This window comes from Limulus polyphemus, unplaced genomic scaffold, assembly GCF_000517525.1.
Source record: "Limulus polyphemus unplaced genomic scaffold, Limulus_polyphemus-2.1.2 Scaffold68, whole genome shotgun sequence".
NCBI classification, from domain to species: Eukaryota; Metazoa; Arthropoda; class Merostomata; order Xiphosura; family Limulidae; genus Limulus; species Limulus polyphemus.
Window position 1 is genome coordinate 1,236,044 of NW_013665678.1, and position 23,235 is coordinate 1,259,278.

General features: G+C 32.8%; 2 protein-coding genes across 3 annotated transcripts in view; both read left to right on the forward strand.

Moving 5' to 3' along the window:
* Positions 1 to 14,779, forward strand: part of LOC106465510 (cytochrome P450 4c3-like) — a 66,056-nt gene extending 51,277 nt beyond the window's left edge. Inside the window, exons 9-10 of one of the 2 annotated variants that reach the window (XM_022393839.1) lie at positions 2,610 to 2,685; positions 14,574 to 14,779. In XM_022393839.1, coding sequence (XP_022249547.1) covers positions 2,610 to 2,685; positions 14,574 to 14,641 — 144 coding nt within the window. In that variant the 3' untranslated portion in view covers positions 14,642 to 14,779. Of the gene's footprint in view, positions 1 to 2,609; positions 2,739 to 14,573 lie in introns of those variants that run through there. The other variant, XM_022393842.1, reaches the window with a different exon arrangement.
* A 537-nt stretch (positions 14,780 to 15,316) lies between these two features.
* LOC106465522 (pro-neuregulin-2, membrane-bound isoform-like) overlaps positions 15,317 to 23,235 on the forward strand; it is a 93,316-nt gene continuing 85,397 nt past the window's right edge. Inside the window, exon 1 of the mRNA XM_013925750.2 lies at positions 15,317 to 15,812. Within this exon, the coding sequence (XP_013781204.2) occupies positions 15,356 to 15,812 (457 nt within the window). The 5' untranslated portion in view covers positions 15,317 to 15,355. The remainder of the gene's footprint in view (positions 15,813 to 23,235) is intronic.

A 23,235-nucleotide genomic window follows, 5' to 3' on the forward strand; every position in this document is an offset into this window, starting at 1 on the left:
CATGGTATTTCATAGTTACTGTTATAAATACTCATTTCTACTGTTTGAAATACTCATTTCTATACAGTAAATAGTTTAACAATTTTCGGCAATATAATCGTAAAGTATGTTACCATGGTATTTCATAGTTACTGTTATAAATACTCATTTCTATACTCATTTCTACTGTTTGAAATATTCATTTCTATACAGTAAATAGTTTAACAATTTTCGGCAATATAATCGTAAAGTATGTTACCATGGTATTTCATAGTTACTGTTATAAATACTCATTTCTATACTCATTTCTACTGTTTGAAATACTCATTTCTATACAGTAAATAGTTTAACAATTCTCGGCAATATAATCGTAAAGTATGTTACCATGGTATTTCATAGTTACTGTTATATTTGTGCATTACATTAATCAGATGATAACTCAAAACAGTTATAATATATTACAGACAAAATTTAACTCCACTGATGAATATTTTAATTGGCTGTCTACTAAATCGTCAGAAATGGCATGTTTGAACCGCATCGAAAACAAAATCGCATAATAACACACGTTATCATTATGAGCACCTTGAATTTAATTCACGTGTTTAAAAACTGCTTGAAAACCATTTTCTGACACATGGTTAAATAAAAACACTAGCACGAGACTTTGGCGCCTGTCTACGTGGAGTGCCATGACCCTCATGGTAAGCCAAGAGTGTACTTCTTGACCTCTAACTCATTCTGGTTTTTGTAGATGAACTTTCACTACGTGTCTACTCATTAACGAAGGAACTCTAATTTAACTTGAGTAAATAAGTTACAAACTATAAAATATTGACAGCAATGTTTATTTCAATTAAGGATTTTCCATTACAAATATTTGCCATTCAGACCATGTTTTTTAAGCAAATTTTCCAAGAGTCTACACGGCTAAATTATTGAAAAAATATTGACGCCGTTTGAATTGTAAGTTTTTGTTTGTTATCTCTGTTATTAAATATGGTTATAAAAGGTGGATTAATCTTTAACAAAATAATACCACGCTTCATTACCCGAATTCAATCACACACTTTCACACGTATTACCATAGACCCCTGCAGAAAATATACTGACAAGTATAGAAATGCTGTAGATGAATGTCTGTTTCGTAGTGATGACAATAAGATGTGGAATTGGAATTCATCTACTATATTTATATTACTTTGAGTTTGTTTGTTATTAAGCACAAATCACAGATTGGGCTATCTGTGGTGTGCTCAACGCGGTTTACGAAACTCGATTTTAGTGTTACAAGCCTTTAGAGGGGGAGTATTACTTTTAGTACTCGTCTATAAATGCTTGGTGTTACACACGTGTGGATAACACTGTTATTGTGACTACAAACAATACTACAAATCCGTACTTGCGAAATGACAATAAATTCAAGAGATTGGATTCCACTAATGATGAATTTTTCTATATTTCCAAGAATCCTCGTAATTAACGCTTTATTTATTTCATTTTATTCCTACTTATATTAGGCAGTTTACACAGTTCATTAACTCATTGACTTCGGCTGCTCTAAACGCGCGCGGAATTTTTGCAAGCGGTACACCGTATACGGTACACTCGCATTCAACTGCCGGAGGCGGACTGTCCTCTATACTGTTGAACGGGTGAGTGTGTTATATGGTGGAACACTGTTGGATTGCTACAATTATTTTTCCTCTTAGTACTGCTTCACTTGTCACCCACTTTGCATGTGTTATATTTCAGATTAAGTTTGAAACAATGAAAGGACACAGCACTAGGAACAACTGCCGCTAAATATTAGCAAGCTAAGTCCACAGCGATCATTTCGAAAAATTCAACCTACTGTTACTATTTTCATTAGACTGAGTGCAGATTACTGAGGTCGGACTGTGAATTCGAGAGCTCATGGTTCGCATCCCGTTGTTGCAAAAACGCGTTTCGCACTTTGGAGCCGTGGGTGCATTATTAGAGTTAATGTCAAAATCCCACAATCAATTCAACAAGAATAGCCAAAAAACTGGCAGAGGGTACTGCTGACTAATTTCTATTCCTTTAGTCTGTTAAATTCTATTAATTAAAATAAAGGGAAGACTGTATGTAGATAGCTCTTGTATAGGTTTATGCGAAAATTCTAAACATACAAACGCTACTATACTAACCTTTCTCAATACAATACTCACTGTTTCCTGGTCAATAAATGTGACGTAATATTCAAGTACATATTATATGTAGATAGCACTTGTATAGGTTTGTGCGAAAATTCTAAACATACACACGCTACTATATTAAACTTTCTCAATACAGTACTCACTGTTTCCTGGTCAATAAATGTGACGTAATAGTCAAGTACATATTATATGTAGATAGCACTTGTATCGGTTTGTGCGAAAATTCTAAACATACACACGCTACTATATTAAACTTCCTCAATACGATACTCACTTTTTACTGGTCAACAAATGTGACGTAAGATTCGAGTATATATTGCGTATATTTTATTTTATTCAAATTCATATATTTATATTGATAGATATAAGTCTATAATAAAGTCTTAATTTCATTTGACAATAATTTTTCATGTAAGGCCTATATTTTAAACGATACAGTCTTTCCCATAGGTGACTCAAGAAGATGTGTACGTACAATTGTGTACAGACACCTTGTGTGTGTACCGCTATGAAGACCGAAGTCTATGTATGTGTTGATCTTATCATTTCTTTATATATATATATATACGGAAACCTTGAAATCAATATTCCTAATTTTTTTTAAAGTACCTAATCAATAACAATCGCGGAAACGAGTTTTCTAATCTAAATACATTAGATTTTATGAAATCTTGAACACAACATCATCACCAAGGAAGCCATTTTAAAGGTATTTTTACATCTTTTGTGTTATTTTTATTATCTAAAAAACTAAGGAGAGGTCATAACATATGTTTATAAGGGAAGAAGTTATTAAAGTAGTTTTGTAACCTGAACCTATTTACTGCTATATGATAGCTGTTTATGTCTTTTTGTAACTTATGCTGCAACAGAAACTATTATATTATTGTTGCGCTTTTATCGCTACCTGCATAGGAGTTGAAGGCCGTTTATATTATTTTAACATATCCTGTAATATATATATATATATCGATACTTCGTTATACAGAAAATATATGTATGTATTAAAGTTGTGTTAAAGTTCTGATATGCGCACTTAGCACCATCGTTCTTCATATTTTGCAAAGAGATCATACTGAACTTGTTAGAGTCTGCTAAGCCTTTTATGAATACGGATCTGTTGCTAATCCATGATGGTTGCGATGTGATATTTCATAGAAACAGTCTGTGCTTTCACAGTTATAGGTGTAGCGTATTTCTGTATATGTATTTGCAGTCAATCGTCAATAAAAGGAAATTATTAACGAAGTTCTTAACAAGCTATAATTTATTTTTAATTTTTCTTATGTTCTTAATTTCATGCAGTAGAACAGTAGTTATCTTAGCATTACAACTTATATGAAATCAATATTTTAGAATGATTGGGATAATATATCTCCTGGTAAATTTAAATTCTAATGTTTCATTTAAATTTCTTGTAAGTTTGATATTCTATATTTTTGTGTTTCTTGGCACATCGACGCTCCAATTTACAGAATTCTAATTTTCATAGTTTATGTATACTGTGCATTATGGCACATCGACGCTCCAAGTTACAGAATTTTAAGTTTCATGTTTTATATATAATACATGATGGCACATTAGCACTCCAAGTTGTCGGATTTCTAGTTTCATGGTTTATATATTGTACATGTTGGCACACTGGCGCTTCAAGTTTTGGATTTTAAATTTTTCATAGATTTTTATCTGTACTGGTTGTTTTAGCCAAAGTTTCCTTGTTTATTAGAAAATATTTTAGTTGTCACTCTTTTATATTCACATCATGATTTAAGCATGATGTGCGGCTAATTTTTGCTTGTATGGAAAAGTGCTGAGCATGAAGTTAAGTTGGGGTGTCATCTAGTGGCAAAGAACATATTTATTTATTTTAATTGATTTTTCAGAGTTTGTTTATAAACTACCTCTAGATTTTATAATCTCAATTTTTGATTTATCGTAAATCGAAACGACGAATTAAGTACTTTATATTCGTTTCTTTCTTGAAAGCAAATACATTGTATCGGGGCAAAATAAATGATAAATTTTCTACAAACATTTTAAAGAAACAATATGAGAATACATCTAAAAGATGGGACTATAATAATTTTTGAAATTATACATCAATATTCAATAATACCAACATGCAGTCATAATTCAAAAATTAGCACGAATTATAACTTTTTTATGTGAACTAAGTCATTTGAAGATGGTCTGTTTGTACAGGACGGCAGCACTGGAAGCCAACTTTTGGATTTCTCACTACAAACGGGTAGTGTGATTGCCCGTCCCATTATAAGACCTCCTTGACTGAAAGGACGAGCATGTTTGAAGTGTCAATTGCCAGGCAAGCCCCAGAATTCGAAGAAGGTTACCGACAATAAACTTACTTTATTTATTTTAACATTGTAAGTGATCCATAAAACGATCTAAGATATGTTTATAATATCACTAATGTTGGATATCTAGTCTTCCAAAACAGAATTATTAGTAACAATGTTTTTCAAAGCTGGTTCTATAACCTTTTCAGGAAGTAAAGGCCTATAATTCACATTAATTCAACTCAGTTTAGCTTTTTTAATACTGCATCTATTCAAATATTTAAACAATGCCACAGAATGAAAGCAATAAGATGTGTCATAGTGGCAAAGATATTTATCTTAGTAAGTAGGATACACACAATAGTGAGGTTAAACCGTCTATCAGGCTTAACTATTGTAATTACATATACTGTAAAAATACAGAAGTAATAACTGGAGTATCGCAAATCTGAACAAGTTATATTTCATCGAAAAGTTATATTTCATCAGAGTAATATCGCAAAGATGCTATTTAAAAGTTTTATTCATATACAAGATTGTCTAATACCTATTTTATTTAATAATGCAGTTCACTGTCCTTTCATATAATTTTTTTTCAGTTAAAGGCTTTGCTTATTGGATAACGTGACATATAACCAATGTACTTTTAGAAACACTAAGCTTTATGCTGTTGTTTATAGTAAGCACAAAGCTACACAAAGGGCTATCTGTGCTCTGCCCACTACGAGTATCAAAACCCGGTTTCTATCGGTATAAGTCCGCAAACATACCGCTGTGCCACTGGGGGGGGGGGGCTAAACATTATGTATTTAAATGTGTATTGATATAAAATAAAAGAGCTTTAACTTTTTTCTATAGTGAACATACAACATTGGTTTGTTAATTAATCAAAGCAAATTTATTAACCAATATGCCCCTGTGACACAACGATAAGTCTATGACTTATAACGCTAAAAACCGGGTTTCGATATTGTGTAGCTTTGCCCTTAATTACAAACAAACAAATTAATCAATATATACCGCCCCCAGTGGCACAGCGGTATGTCTGTAGACTTACAACGCTAGAATCCGGGTTTCGATACCCGTGGTGGGCAGAGCACAGATAGCCCATTGTGTTGCTTTGTGCTTAACTTCAAACAAACAATTAATATATACCAGGGTATAAATTACGAAATTGCATAAAAATGCATTTCTAGAAAAGTCTGCTTACATGATGTGTCACTGAAGCCGAACTTTGGGATCCTCTGAACATCATATAACGTTTACTGGAACAGTAAACAGTTTTGTGTACTATTTTTTAGGCCAGGCGTGGCCTACTGATTTGCTAATGTAGAAGTGTGTATTCGAGAATCCTTTGTATCCTATTGGCACAAAATCGCGCATCGCACTTTGGTGCCGTGGGAATGTTGTAAGACTGATTCTCAAATCCCTCCATTCGATTAGAATAGCCCAAGAGTGAGCAGTTCTAGTCTGTCTGTTCAAAACTAAAGACGGCTAGCGCAGGTAGCCCGTGTGTAGCCTTGCTCGAATATCTGAAACCATTCTTATATAAAATATATGTAGGTGAATACGTATATCAGACATCACAGTATTTACCTTAGGACTAGTCTTTAAAATTGTTACTGTATATGTGAAAGTTTTCTTGTTAGCAAAGTGACATATATTTTAATATCGATGTTTGTTTAAATTAAATTTATATCTAGAAATGTACATAACGTATACTGTTAAATATGTATTGCGAAATTCCCGCCTATTCTCTCAACTTGTAGAAGATTCTCGAGTGTAATAATCAACAATATATGTGTGTAGGTAAACTTTAGCTTTGTATTGTTACTCCATCAGTAGGAAAAATCGGCGTGTAATCGGTGAAGACCACAGAGCTAGCTAGCTCCCTATTATGTGAATTGTACCTACGTCAACTCGAAATTAATTAGTTCATCGTGAACGCTCGATAAGATATTAAGGAAGTTCCAGACTAGAAAGAAGACTTTATATTACTTGAAATTTTTTAAAACTTTTGTATATAAATCATTGTTTGTAATAACTATTTGTAATAACTGTTATTGTAAATTGTATTATTGTTTGTGTATTATGTTACGTATTACAATTTCTAATAGCCTAAAACTCAGTTAAATTGTAATTTAGACTTAGTAGTTAAATAAATGCTGATTAGTATCCAACAAGACTGATATACACAGTTTTATTTGTTTTATACAAATATGTTTTAACATATATAATATATGTTTAGAGAATAGGCAGGAGTTTCGCAATACATATTTAACAGTATAAGTTATGCAAGTTTCTAAATATAAATTTAATTTAAACAAACATCGATATTAAAATAAATATATAATAATACATCCGTCACAGTACCTACAAGAGAACTTTCACACATAGAGTAACAATTTTAAAGACAAGTCCTAAAGTAAATATTGTGATGTCACGATATTACTAGAAAAGTGGACGAATCAAGACCCAAGCCTGCTACTTAAGAAAAGAACTTGCATTGTAGACAAACTGTACGTAGTGTTAACAATACAGTGAATATGTTTAGTAAACAATATCAAATTAAGTGTTGAATTGTTTATCTTTTTAAATAGCTCGTTATAGTAGATTTCATAAATGCCTGCCTCTTTTAAGATGCTTATGGAGTTTACACTTAGAGGACTGCAATAAGAAAGATGTCTCATCGTTATAGATAAAATAGTGGTCTCTATGCACATGTTTCAGGCTACTACTGAGAACGTGAGAAAAGTATTCTAGCACATCAAATATGCAACCTTGGATATGAACCCAGGAAGCTGTGCATTAATGCACACACAAGTGTTTCCGTAGACACATAATGGGCAGGGATGGAATAATCAAGGATTATGCAAATATTGTAACCTGAGATTTAATGAGAAGATTGTATCTTTCTGAGTTGTGCATCACGTTATTAATGTTTAGGGTTAATTTCTCCTTAGTAGCAGAATCATGGTCTGTATTGAATTGGAAAATACATTATTGTTCTTAGAGGGGACAGAATTAATATACAACGCTACCAACTATAAATGTTGTATTGTATATCACATATGATATCCTTCCATATTTACAATTAATAATCTGTCACAAATTTCGTGTATTTATCTTGAATTGGTTTTATATTCAGGAAGTCCATTATTTCCCGTCGAGGGATATGCTCTTAGATGTGTTTCTCTCTAAACATTTATCTATAATATTTCTAGCTAATTTTGCCAACTCTAACTGGCTAATTACAAGAAACTGCACCAATAAATGTACCGACTTACGAAATTCATTAACCAAGGAACACGACATATATTCAGTGGACTAACTGGAACTAAATGTTTGTTATCCTCTAGACAAAAATTGTACACGATACAAAAGTCACCATATCTTGTTCCATCCTAGATCAAAAAACTTAAGAAAAAGACTTAAAAAAGCTTTGTTTTCACAAACGAAAGCTAGGCTATTGACCAAGGTAGATTACCTTCCTGGTCATTAACATACAACAAAGTGAAGAACACACAAAGATTGTCTAAACGAGGTGGGAACTAGCCAAAGTACCCACCTCAAACTACAGTCTTCAGAAAGTCAGTGGTAACTTTTTATGGTTGCTAAAGTTTAAAACATGTATACATTCTAATACTTTAAATTTTAAACTCTAGAAGGGTGAGTTTGAAATTATGAATATCACATTCCTTGTAGGATATACATAATTTACTCTTTACCTCAGGTGGCAGAACACATTTGACATGTAATAGGTATCAGCTTTGAGCACATGAGATTCTTATGTTGGACTACCTGAAACAATAACACTCATCTAAAGAGAGGCCTTGCATAAACTAGTGGTTAGGATGCTCGACTCGCAATATGCGGGTCGCTGGTTCGAATCTCCTTCACCGAACATTTCAGCTAGGTGGGCGTTATAAGCAACGGTCAATCCCACTATTCGTTGGTAAAAGAGTAGCCCAAGAGTTAGCAGTGGGTAGTGTTGACTAGCTGCCTTCCATATAGTCTATCACTGCTAAATTAGGGACAGCTATCGCAGATAGCCTTCGAGTAGCTTTGCATGAAATCCAAGTCACACTCATCTAAAGACTATATCACAATCTTGATATGAGGCTAGAGGATGAAGCCTTAGGTTTAAAATAACTTAAATAGTTAGAATAGTATCTTACTAGGAATAGATAGGGATTAGCCTTTAATTAACTCAGATGGCACAGTGCTTATGTAGCGTGTGATTGGTACCAAGTTTTCTTCTAGATAATGTAGAAAGTTGGGATACCACAGCTATCACCAGAATTTCAGTAATGCCACTGGGTATCTTTATTCCTTATGGTTGAGTAATTTTTAATGTGTCTATCAATGACTGTTGCTTTCGTGCTGAAAAGCTAATGAATAAATCCTCATTGTATTATCTTTGAATATGACACTTTCAATGTTGATACAGTTATGGTGTAGAAATGTATCAGCGTGAATGGTTGTATAGATCCTATCGTATCTTACTGTACTTCTAAGGGTATAGACTTACCCATTAGTGATATATCATAATGGTATTAGGCCCATATGAACGACCATTAGCTGATGCAACCAAACCACATTTTGTCAAGATGCAGGATAATGTCTGTAGTGCCATGAATGAGATAGACTACTTTGAGTAAGAAACCGCACAGATCATAGACTGACCATTAAGAAGTTCCGACCTAAAGCTCAGTAAACTTCTGAAATTCCTTTGGTGTTATGTAAATCAACACCTTAACCTATGTGATATCAGAGAGCTTGGAGTTACACTAACTGATCTGAAGCATATGTCCACCAAATAGAAATATTATATAAGTATCAGGAAGTCGTTACTGAGTATCTCATTTTGATAAATGTATATGTTTCACATAAGTTGATTTTGTCGGTTCTTAACTGGAAAGCATTCTGAAATTAAGGATACTCATGTTCCACTGATTGTAAGTAGTAATATTTGATTAGTTACAGAGTTTTCCCCTGAAGAAGAAGAAAGGTCCACCTTTCGAAAGCGCTAGGGTTTTAGGGTTTCCATTCATTTCTATCAAGACCTCTTGAACCTACGTGTTTTTCTGACATCATCATTAATAACACTGATTCTTCACCTGTTTCAATGAATTCAAAAACTGGCGTTCCTAGAACGTAGTCTAAATTTTCCTGTGTTGTGAGCTTTTTAAAGAAATTATAACTATATAATTCTGAAATACTTTAATGTACTCGAGAATACACAGTTTATAAAAAAAGTGTTTGATTAATAATTAACAAATTTAGGAATTTAATGACATCTAATTCTTTATATCACTTTCTTAAATATTTTTATTTACTAGGAATATTACTTCAGTAGCTAAGTTCATACATATTGTAATGTTTATACTTTTTTATTTAAACTTTTACCAAATGAATGGACTTAATGTAATTTTAAGTTTCATTTGAAGTGCTCGTGATGAAACATTGTTGTTGGGTTTTAGTGGTTTTCTAACATGCATTACACGGAACGTGAATTTTTTACTGAAATAATTCGTTCTGATCTCTTAGTATCGATTAAAGAGGAAGTGACAGAGATGCTCTTCAGTATAGCATCTAAAGGTTGTTGACTTCTGAAATTTCGACTCTGTAATGTACACTAGTTGTATCTGATGAAACAGTTGTTTTTTTGCTGTTTTTCTTTCACTCGTATTTTCCAAAGCTGTTGATGCTGTTATATCTTTTGTAGCGTCTAAGATGTTTTTTGATCCAGTTTTATTTTATTCTACTCTCTCGTTTCACGTGAATTCTACATTTATCACATACTCGAAGTGGTTGCATTAAGTATTAAGGTAAAAAAAAGAACAGCAAGAGAGGTTTTATGTATATTCTTTATAATCTTTTTTGACAACGATTCACTTAAAGTCTAAGGTATGTATCTTAAAGAAACATAATGCTGTTGTTTTATGGAGATTAGTTTGTTTCGAGCCTCATACAAAAACATTTCTGTGAAAAACTAATTGATATCAGGTATTTCAGAATTAAAGATTTAATGTAAAAAACAACATGAAACCTCCAATTACTTTCAATGAAGATTTTTTCTGGAAAATTTTAAAACAACAACAAAAAAACTAATCCAGAGGTCAAGCAGGTGCAAATCAATTATAGAGACTATATTATATCTGTTACTTTCAACACTTCTCTTCTACCAGTAAAAACGTGAACCCACTAAGTAACATACTTTTCTGATAGTTTTTCAATACAGTTTAACAAACCAATCGACATTAAATGCTGTTATATGTATAATCAAACAGTGATGAATATGTAAAGTATAAGTAAGCTAGAAGTCTAAATAACAAATCATCATTAATCTGTTTAGCCTATAATCATTTCATTTATTCCTCGACGTTATTGTTTCCCTGATGATATCTTATATCTTGGTATCGAAAAAACAATCAAACAAGTGTAGTAACTACTGCCAAGGAAAATATATTCTTAGACATTGAAAAGTAAAACAATCGTATAGCAGAATTTATGATGAAACCATGCGGAAAAAACATTTCCCGCTCGTTATTCTGTCAACAAATTAAGCTTTTTTTTATCATTTAGTAGTGAAAGTTACATTATATATAATATTTTGATATCTAATTAAAACGTTTTTGTCAATTAGAAACTTCATGTTTATTAAAATTAACATTAGAGACTTTAAAATTGTTTTGGAAAGGATGTTTTTCTTTTTCAGAAACTTGTTAACCAAGCTTCTTCATTAGCAGAGTAAAAACAACTTATTTTCAAGCGTGAACGAATAGGGACTTTCATGATCTAATGAAAACCAGATTTTCAATAACACTAATAACCCCCCTCTAATCTCGGTGTTGAAAATATTTTCAATAACGGAGAAAAATGACAACTTTAGTAGAGTTAGCAGAGAGGGAGAATTTCTAATATCGTATCTTACAAAATAAAGGTTTAAAATTACTTTGTTAAAAAAATTAATTATTAAGCCCTTACGAGAAGTAGTTACATTCCATGCAGAAGCTGGAAAATAGCTGAAATAAACTGGTTATATCTAAGGCTCTGGCGAAGAGTACATTGTGTCTACCTGGTGTTGAGAAAAAATTGACTTCTAGCAGGTGACGACTAATGCATATACTCCAACAGTTGGCGAATACAGACTATTATTTTGCAGTACTCTTGAGAGAGAGAGAGAGAGAATAATTATTTAAGAAAGGTCAGTCTCTACAGTTAAAGTATCTGCGAAGGAAGAGGGTCTTTCTTTATGTAAGCTGAATCAGGATGTTGTATTTCCAAGAATGTTGTACTTTTATATCTGACGATGTATGGCTATGATCTAGAAATTCACAAATAATGAAGTTTTCATTAGCGGGTAAAAATATATATATATATTATAGATTCTGATAAAGTAGATTACACCTTTCAGAAACATTCGTAAATGTGTGCTAATACACCAGTTTCCTAACGTCTAGCAAATACAGAAGGTTAAGTGTGATATATTAAAACATTTTGAATATGTAAATCAGCAAGTCACTTGGCAAGCATAGCCGACATAAAGTTGCAGTGAACAAATATATATCAGGATTTAATGTTACTTAGGTAGTATGATGTCACGAAAACCGATCGCTTTCGAGAAAAGTATGTGATAGATGTGTTGAGATCGGAAATTTGGGATCTCTAAGATAGGAGTATCCCTTATCGTTAATGGCATTGAAAAACAAATGAATATGGGTCAACTTGACCACCATGACCATGGAGAAAGAGACCTGTAACAAATCGTACCTCAGTAAAGGTGGTGAGAAAATGACGTCTTGTAACAAATGTGAATCCTTGAAAACGAAGGTCAGTAGTGAAAGCCGTCCATGTAACAGTATCCAACAAAACATCTTCGTCTGTAAAAGTGACAAAAATCACATTTACACAAGTTTCTTCCATGACATATTTTTTCAAGCAGTCAGAGAATGAACCGGGTACTCATGCTGTTCCATAAGAACATATCCCAGTCATGTCGTCGGAATTTGCTCGATAGAACTGTTGAAAAGGAGGTTGCTTTAGGCATGATAACCTTACGACGGAGCCTTTTGCAAGGGAAACTACGCTGAAGCGCTATTACCATGATGTACTGTCATCAGAGAATGTCCGGACGTAACAGCTTTTACTGTAACAACGTAATAAGCATTTTAACATAACATACTCAATCTCTTTATTATCATGATAGGATTTGTGCCAAAGAACTGATATGCAATTAATACTGATTTTTTTTTCTCGTATGATCAATACGTGCAATGAGCTATGAGAAATTTCCGAAGCGTATTGTATGCACATAAACTTGTAGAAGTAGTTTTAATTGAAATTTTATATATTGATTGCAGGAGAATTACTTAACAAGATTCATAAAAACATAAAGTGCACTATCATGGTATTAAACAAGAAGAGAGATTACAGCAGTTGTTGGAGGAAAAAGAAAAGAAAGAAGAAGAGAGACAACAGCAGTTGCAAGAAAACCTGCAACAGTGGCAGCTCGAACGAGAAAAATAAACAAGAAGAGAGATTACAGCTGTGATAATCAGTCACGAGTATGAATATTTTTAGCCTATATAAAACTAGAATTCTGGTTCGTTAAAATGAGACAACTTACTGCTAAAAATCTTTTATGCAGAAATTAAAAATCACTCTTCTGTGAGTATCTGAGTAAAATAGAATCTACCATTCACTCGATTGTTCTTAAGTTAACATTATCCAAGCGAACACAATATTGTTGAAGGGGTTAAAGTAGGGGCTACAGGATTTCAAGTAAACTAACTAGTTTCGGAGGGTCAAGTAGTGTAAATCCTTTGTACAGACAATTCTCGAAAGGCGATGAGGAGTGAAGCTACCAAGAATATGTAAAAGGAGAATGTCTAAACAACATTATTAACTATGATATTCTTTTCAAGAATAACACAATCAATAATGGTATTATGTAAGGTTTTCTCTTAATTCTGTATTTCAAAGCAATTACTTGACATAATCGAAAGTTTTTGAAGTAGTCCATTAAACTTACTAAGTGTGAAGTTAAATATGAAGATAATAAAATTTACATTAAAAATAATATGATGATATAAAAGCCACATACATCACGTACAATGATATGCTACAATGTTTTTAAACACTTTTTGGGATTAATTTATTTGTGTCTGTGCTTTTATCGTAGAGGTGTACCCGTAATTAACTATTTTCCTAGACTCTACGCCCCTCTGCTGGTGTTGGTGCCTTCTATGGACAATTTTGTGTCGCTGTTTAATTGGGTAAAGTATATGGATCGAAAGATTACAAAGAAAAACCAGCATGATTTATTAAAAATTTAGTGCAAAGTTCATGTATATAATTAGTTAGGACTTTCTGTTAACGATAACTAGAGAAACATATATAATGTAATAACACATCTCAGAGTAAACACAAAAACATTTTATCTTGAACTCGAGCTGTTGAAGTGGCTTTTAGATGTGAATACTTAATTTAGTTTTTAAATATGGTGTTCAACTGATAACATCCCGTTAATATTTCAATGTATTATATGAAATTTTACTTGACTAGAGTGTTATTGTTTGATAATTCAAGTTAGCAGTTTGAGGTATAGACGTTTTTTTTATGAGCATGAGCTAAAATACTTGTTCTAGCATTTAATGTTATAGACAATATTCATGATGAAGTTATAAAAAAAGTATAAGAGACGCACTTTCAATTGTGTAAATGAGAAACTTTGTCCTTGGAAACTAATCTGAAAACATCTGGAAATCATCATCGTCGTTCATCTAAATACATATGAAAATATCATAACAGTGTTTAGGTTAAGCAATTCGCATTTCATTTTCTGTTTGTTGTTATTTTGTCATTTTGTAACTGCAAATCTAAACTATATGTATAAACAGTCGGATAGCATTGGTAGAAATTCTCTATCTTTTGAAAAAGTAGTTTCATTCAAGTTCTTAATATTTCAGGTGTAAATAGCCTTATTTGGATTTTCATACCTCATATTCAAGTGGCCACAGCACTTTTAAAAATTAAAGCACTTTGTTTAATGAAATTATTCTGTTTAAAGGAAGTTTTTGATTTAAAATTTTGTAACAAGCGTTAGTTTTAGTTTCAGATAGAACTAAACATATGTTTGATCGACGTCAGCATGTATATGTGGATGTCCAAGAAGTGTAAAAAAGAGACACCCAATAAGAAGAAAGGAAGTGTACGAGGAAGCAGTCGGATTACTGTAATTTACTCACGTGAGCCGGTGTGATATAAATATATGTCTGGATCAAGAATGGGCATTTCACAAGCTCTTTGGTTTAATGTATTTCCAACCGATAATCCAATTCCTCAACCATAACTGCTAACAATAGGGACTGATAGATCAAAGCAAATGTTGAGGGGTAGAAACCTCGATAATCTACGCTTCTGGGTAGCGAATGGCCTTCTGAACCTTCCAAGGTAGCGAAGTAGTCTCGTGACGTACCCTGCGCCCTTTTCCTATTTGGTCTCGTGCCAGACTTTTGCTATCTTACCCCTCGTTCAGCCTTTTTCGTTTTGCCATCCCGCAGAGCCACGCTGCATTCGGATAGAAGACCTTCTTTTGTATTACTCGTCCGATGCAACAGGGGTTCAGGTACATATGTGGTGATGGCGCGGGTGGATGTCACCTTTCAATGTATGCAGTAATATTAAGAACTCCAACTTTACATGATCTTATTATATCTTCTAAAAACATTTCAAAGAAACATTCATCGTGAGGTTTGTAAGATGTTTACCATCCAGAAGAGCTTTCCTGTAATCCCAACAAGTGAAGTATTATTTTAAGCATGCCCGCGTTGTGGTTATACGTTTTCTCACTTTTTTCAAGTTCGACTCGTTAAAGGTTTTCGTCTGCTAACTATGAGGACTTGTATCGTCGGCTGGTTATCACTAACCTTTCTGTTTGTCTGGAGCCGGGTAACAGCAACCATGACGTGTTTAGATGACAAATTAGATGTTGCTTCCAAAGCTTACCTTGCTCCAATTGTGTTTCAGGGTCGTCTTATAAGATTGCAATATTCTCCAACCATTAAGAAATTAAAATTTCGTGTCAAGAAAATTTACAAGAACGACAAAGATGTATCGCTTCAGAAAAACTATGCTGTTTACCTGAACTTTCTCACTAAGAACTCTTGCCTCAACACTTTCAAAATAAAAGACTTTCAACGAAAAGGGAAATTCGTCGTTTTTGCATCAGCACAACCACCAATACAACCCAGAAACTCCTTTAAAAAAAGTTTTGTGGCTGTCGCTATGCCATTAAGGTTGAATCGAAAGACAGATAGAACAGTGAGGAAAATATTGTGCCAAGGATGTGGTAAGTCTCAGGATTATTAGTTTATTTCCTTTTTGATTTAAATTAAATACTTGTTATATGTATAACAAATGTACAAAAGATATATTTTCGACATCTAATTCCTGTTTTCTTCAACATCAACTCACTTCTGTTTTGTGAAATTTCAGCACTTCATTCCAGTTTTGTTCAATATATGCAACTCATCCCTGTGCTGATGTATTTCAGTATTTCAAACTGAAATTTGAAAACCTGAACTGGGTTACTTAAGAATAATGAGTAAACTTATTTATATATTCGACTTTTTGTCAACTTTCTCAACTTGTGTCAAATTCGGTGTTATATAACATGTAACTTGAAGTCCTAATTGTTCTGCCTTTTCCTTATCAAATATGCATGCATCGATATTTCGAAAAACATTATATATCTTGTGTAGTTTTTATTTACACTCTTTATTTAATGGTTATTATTACTAAACAATGGTTGGTTGTGTTGGTATAATCATTGAATTTGTCTAAACATTTCATATCGAACGAAGAATGAAACATAATAATTCAGCAACAAAATCCATGCTACGACCAGATTCAATTTATCTTCAACCTCTTTATTCCTCTTCAGTTGAATCCATTAAAACTAAAACTAAACTGTTTATATAATTACTTCTAGCGTATCAAGGTTTTTGGAAATCGGCTCTTTTTCGCCATCTTTTCTTATTTTACCTGACGTAATCTGGATCTACTCTAGTAAATAAATGGTTATTCGAAAATATAAAGTTTGAGTTATTTCTTTATAAGTGCCTCAAATATGCTAAGAAACATCTGAAATCATTATCGAATCATAACAACAATGTTAGGGGATACAACAATAGACATAATAAAACGTTTGATTAATGACTTCATAGTAGTGTAAAGTGTAATAGACAATTCTGTGCGTACTGACAGTGAAGTTAACATTATTCTATGTACAGCTATCATTCGTTGGTTTGGGGAACAAACTGACACTTTTAACGAATGTGTATTTATCATCTTTTGCACTTGTTTGTATATCTAGTTTATCGACGTCATCTGATCGACTGATGACGTGAAATTTGATAATGCGTGTGTTTTATAACATTACATGATACCTAGAAAAACACACATATTATATGTAAGTTTTGTTATATTTCTGTTTATTCGTATTTAAGGCATCAAGTAATTTCAGATTGAAAAAGTAAGTATGCCGTTTTTTGAACTGACATTGGAATAGATTGTGACTTGGCCACGTACATGTGGTAATCGATATCTCAAGTTCTTATTTAGCTTTAAGAGACACCACTGGTTTTCCCTCCCGCTAATAGGAACATAAACCAGTAGTGACTGAAATATCAAATGTTTGCTTGATTGTTTGTAATATTTGGTTTTGGGTGAGTTATAAACACCATAAATAGCAATAATACAACCAACGTGTTTATTTCACAGAGAAACAAAATTATGGCTAACTTTAAGTTTTAAAAATTATATAGTATTGATAAAGTCTGAAAAAGAAGACAAAATATGAAACAAGATATATTTATTTCTTAAACTACCCGTCAACCAACCGCACAACTTGTTTCTGACATCAGCGTAATTCATCATTCAAATAAGAGCGAATTTTATGTTCGGTGTCATTTATAGAAAAAAAAAACAACATGCGCACACTGAAAAATATATGTACTATTTACTTCACCGCTTTTGTTTCTTTCCAAAACATAAGGAGTTAAGGTGTGTGTGATGTTTCCCCTATATGAATGTAATGGGGCATAGAAATCTTATAAAATAGATTTAAACATGACACTTGTGGTGAAAAAGTCAATTAAGTTGCGCAGAGTGAAAAGGAGTAGTAAGTTAAACTCTCACAGATTTACGCCGATAATTTTCCACTTTCAAACTCTGTTTCAAAATATCTTATTATACCTAATGTCCGTTCTACTGACACTTAGTTAGCGTGAGCAACCTTGTGATCTCTCTGACCCGGCAAAAATAAGTAACACAATAACTTGACATCATTACGACAATTTAATGCAGATCAAAATGTTGTCTTATAAGCTTTGTCGGAAAGCAAGTTATATGTTATCAGATTTCTTATCAAAAGTAAATTTAATTGTATATTCATTACTTTGTTAAATATTCAATCACGAATACAGTATAGTTACATTAAGAAGTCAAGATTATTCTTAACAACGGCATATTTAATCAAAAACCCGCTATCACTCGATAACAGAAAACAGACTGTGCATATAAAAATAGTATATTCTGGACAACCCCATTATTACCACTATCATGAAAAACACGACTGCAGACTCTCATCTTATGCTACGTTTATTTTATGAGAATTAATAACCAAAACAAAAATCCCTCTTTAATGCAGTAATAACCAATGATGTCAAAATAAATCTGTACTAGCTGTAATGACTTTGTGGATGATATCAATTAACATAATTCCACTAGGCAGCTAACCATACAAAAAGTCAATGTATTGTTTGCAGAAACAGCAACTGCAAGCAACTTTTTATTTTTTTATGCAGTATTTGTATTCCCCGTATAACTAGCATACACAAACCTTCACTTACGACAAGACTGTTCTAATACCACAATCACGGGCACCTGTATCCAGGATGAGCGTGTAATCCTGCCTAAGATAACCCAACGATAGAACCTCAGCTAAAACACGTTTTAATCATTGAAATGTTGAGAAAAATATTTTCTTTAACGAAATTGGCCACAAAACATTGGTAGTATGATGAAATTCCCAAAATTCTGTTTAACCACTAAAATCTTCAAAAGATCAGTGACATTCCATTCCTGCTTATTATGTGATCAAGAAACACTTTTTGCATATTTTTAAATACACCCTTTCCTGACTTAACTGTTAAGCCTAATTTTCTTATCTACTGAAACGTCATTTTCAGGTTCTCAGCCTCATACTGGGTTTCTTTCGTTGTTTTCTGTCCTGACTATCTGCAAAATCCTCGATTAGACATCTCAGCTGTTCTGGCAGATATGCATTTGCTCTAAAATGGTACATCTGAATTTCATCACTTCTGCCACAGTAGTACAAATAACCATACAATTAACTAGTCCAGTTGGAATCTCAATACCTACTTGTCTATAGTTATAAACCAGAGCTGGAATAAAGCTAGAACTTGGAACAATAACTGTGAAAACAAGTGCACCTTGGTTAGGGAAAGAAAGTAGTGTGTTTTGTGCATCAGTTCCATCAGCACAGCAGATGGTGGTAACACGACACACTGAACTAATCCCGTATAACACTATGGAAAATTACTTGTATGTTTGAAGGTACTGTCACTCCATTTTCTACATGTATTTATCCAATCCTTTGTTTTTTGCTCTGATTCGTCAGCACTGAGTGGTTTTAGTGCAAAGCTACAGCTAAACTGTCCTAAAGGCTATGGTAGCTGGTAACTTCTGTAACAGGTCCATTCTCTGTAAGTTATCAATGCTCAATCCAAAACCGAAGATAATGACTTTAATTCTGCAAGAGACGTCACTAATAGCAACACAGAATCACACACTTATTTTCTTATCTTTAACTTACCTTTTTTTGCCAGAATAAAGTTAGTATTGACTGGATAGAGTGGTGGCTTCACTTGATGTGCCTGATATACTGCAAGGTTCAACAAAGTGTCTACCAAAACTAATGTCACATGTGTGTATCTTTATAGGCACATACCATGTCTAGGATGAATTGAACTAGTCCCCACAATTTTGGACACAAGTAAACTGTTGTTCCCGCCTAAGTTATTGGCTAGAAACATCCTGCGCTTCTTTAATTTAAACTAGCCAATATAAAAGCAGTGACTTCTTATCATCGACCCTCACACTGTTGTCTGGTTGTTGGCCTTAAGAAGAAAGTTTCTCTTACCCATATTACTTGACAGAATAGGGATGATTGAAGCATAAACTATTCCTCTCACGCAAAGAACCACCTACTGGAAACTGTTTGCTGCAATGAAAATGTTGGGTATCCATAAGTACCCACTGGTAACCAATGTGGTTGTATTACAACTACCGGCAGCGTTTGCTGCAGTTCAATTGTGGATCGAGCATTTAAAGCTTGGAAACACATTGCAATTTCTGGAGCATGCTATTATATGTAGATTTTTGTGTGACATTTTGGCGTTAAAAAAAATGTGCAAAAAATTGACAAGGCAATTTTTGAGAGATAAGACTTGGAATTTCCAAGAGAGCATATTCTATTCAAAAATTGTAGGACCAACGTCATTTCATTGTTCTTTTCCAAAAGTATGAAATTAGCAATAGTACAAAGTTTTAAATTAGCTTTAACTTAAACATTGTTGGAATTATAATAAATGGGTTAGATTTACTTATCAATTATTTTGTGACAGTTTTTACGTTTTGTCAAAACCTGTTTTGTTTTGAAACAATATCAAATCTATTACCACGTGCTCTTAACATGCATCTTTGCAAATTGTATTAATGTATTTCCCATAGCTTGTTTCAAAATAGTCTAAAGTCTTTCTGTTATGTTAGTTGTTGAAATGAGTGCAACCATGCCATTGTAACGTAAAGCTTGTATGCATATTGTGATCTACTTGTTACAAACCAGATTATTTGTCAGCAAATCACAATCACGTCAAAAATATTCAACAAGAGACATAAAGCTATTTGAGCTGTTTCTTTTGCTTGAGTTGTGAAACCTTTAGATAAATAAACTGTTAAAATACATACATGGAGACAAAAACAGTAATGCTCAAAAGAGAGTAATTATTAATGATAACAACATAAACCAATACTGCTATTCTGGAGTATTGAAATGTTTAATGTTTGAAACAAAGTTCTTCAACTGAAAGCGTGCACGTTGAGGTCACACAAAAAACATTGGAGACTTAATTAATTTGCTCTCAAGTCAACTATAATTAACGAAAAATCGAGTTTTTGCTAAAATGATAGCTACATAGTTGCAGACAAGAAGGCAGCAGCCTGAAATTAAATTCTCGACAGGGATCAGGCTTCATGATTGATTTGACCTCCTTGAAAGTCTTATGTATCAAAGACCTATGTTATTACTTAAAATAAGGCACGTGTCAGAACGTCTGCTTTTTTTCTCAAGATCAACAAACAGTTTCAGTGTCACGAAAAGAAGACTAGTTTCTTCATTCAATATATTTATTGAAGTAACGTTTTGTTGGTCTTGGCAGTGTTGATTGTTAAATACTTAAGCTAGTAATTATACTTGAAAATATACAAATGTTTACTATTAATGATGCCAAAGTTAACGAATCTTCTCGAACTTGGGCTGAAATATAAATATGTAATAAAATAATTTACATTGCTTGATGCACAGATGAGCCTCTTTTGAGGGAGTAAGATCATTTTTCGGCAAACATATACTACAGATCCAGTCTGTTTTGAAGTGTCGAATTAGTTTAAGTTGGGTTAAAATAATACTTCTTTAATGTTTGAAATATTCAGATATCAGAGGAAATAACGATAACTATACTTCACAGCAATGAATTCTTTGAAGGAATGGATTAAACAAAGTTCAAATACTACAGTAAACGATTTAATTAACTTAACAATACCAGGTGTCTCTGTAAGTATGAGAGTGATGCAAATACTTAAAACCTATCATAACAGCCTTGCTTACATATTCTGTAAAGTACTTGGCTGAAATATTCATTTAAACTTACAGCGTTGAGCCCTTGTGAGTTAGTGCAATGACAAACAAACAATAACTACTTCTTTGCTCTCCAAAAAAGAGTTTATGTATATCGAAAGGTACGATTTTTCAGATCCAGCTCTTAATGGAAAGTTTCTATAATTCCTTCATTTATCCACGAGTTTACCTCGCTCTCTTATATATAGATAACCAAAATTATTTTTAGAAAACTAGGTCAAAAACAAATAACGTCCAACAGAAAAAGAGACAAACTTACCTGATATGAATTACCAAGGAATGCTAAAGTAATATTAATAAAATGCTTTACAATGTATCATTAAACGGAAATACAACGAAGAAGAACAACGAGACTGTCAGCCATATATTATGAACGACAAGTTTACGATACAATGAAGAAAGCAATCTGCTGTTCCAAATAATACGCACGTAATATAATATGTTAGTGTTTTTTACAAAATTGAGTGTGTAATTATCTACAAAAATTGGACTAAAGTTACAGTTCACTTTAACTACATAACAGATGTAGACTTAGTGTTAAGTTGCGAAAAAACAAGCAATAGAAACTTAAGTGTCACACATTACAAAACACAGTACAATTTAAAAATTTATCTTAAGAAGAAAAAGACTCAAACAACAACAAAAAGTTGAAGGAAGTGCTTCAAAAATCAGTTATCTTTGAAATTTTAAACATCGTGCTTTAGCTCGAATTAGGAAAATCTGAAGAACACAGCTCAACTAGACGAAGACTTTACTATTAGTATATTGTATTTTAAAGGTACATAGCTTAAAGGGACGAACTCCTTACGATTAGTACGCTGATTTTGTATATTATATATTTTATATTAATAAACTATTTACTATTCGTATGCTGGTTCTGTAAGATATATATTAATAGATAAAGTAGGCGAACTCTGTTATTAGTACGTTGGTTTTCTGAGATGCATAGGTCAAATGGGCAAATTATTTGCTATTAGTGTATTAGGACTATAAATTACATACCTCAAATAAGATAATTCTTTAATATTAGTAAGTTGATTTTATAAAACACACAGCTCAAACAGACGATTCTTTAATAATAGTATGCTGACCGGTCAGGTAAAATATTCGGCGCCTGATCAGTGAAAGTGAGTTTTTTTGGGGTACTCCTGTTTCCCCCCACAACTGCTTTTGGATTTATTTATTCCAGCTCAGGCATAGGATTTATATATCTACGCCTCCATGAAGGACCATTAGTCTAATACAGGCCATTTGATTGGTTGAGAAGAGAAGAAATCATGAAGTAGAACATTTAAAGCTTTCCCGGATTTTCTGAGGCGGCTTCACACACACTTCACTCACATACCCATGTGAGAATAATAATTCATACATCAACTTAACAATACTAAAAATTCATGTTCTTGGTGTTTTTTTTCTCAAATAATATTTCATATTAACCAATAAACCACGAGTGGGGCGAAGAAAGATCCGAAGATGTTTGAATACTTCTGGTTATATTAACCCTAAATACCTATCGTGGAACTTATTAACTAGCATTAGTATGTTGGTTTTGTTAAATACATAGCATAATTACACGAACTTTTTACTATTAGTATGTTGGTTTTGTTAAATACATAGCATAATTACACGAAATTTTTACTATTAGGATGTTGGTTTTGTTAAATACATAGCATAATTACACGAACTTTTTACTATTAGGATGTTGGTTTTGTTAAATACATAGCATAATTACACGAACTTTTTACTATTAGGATGTTGGTTTTGTTAAATA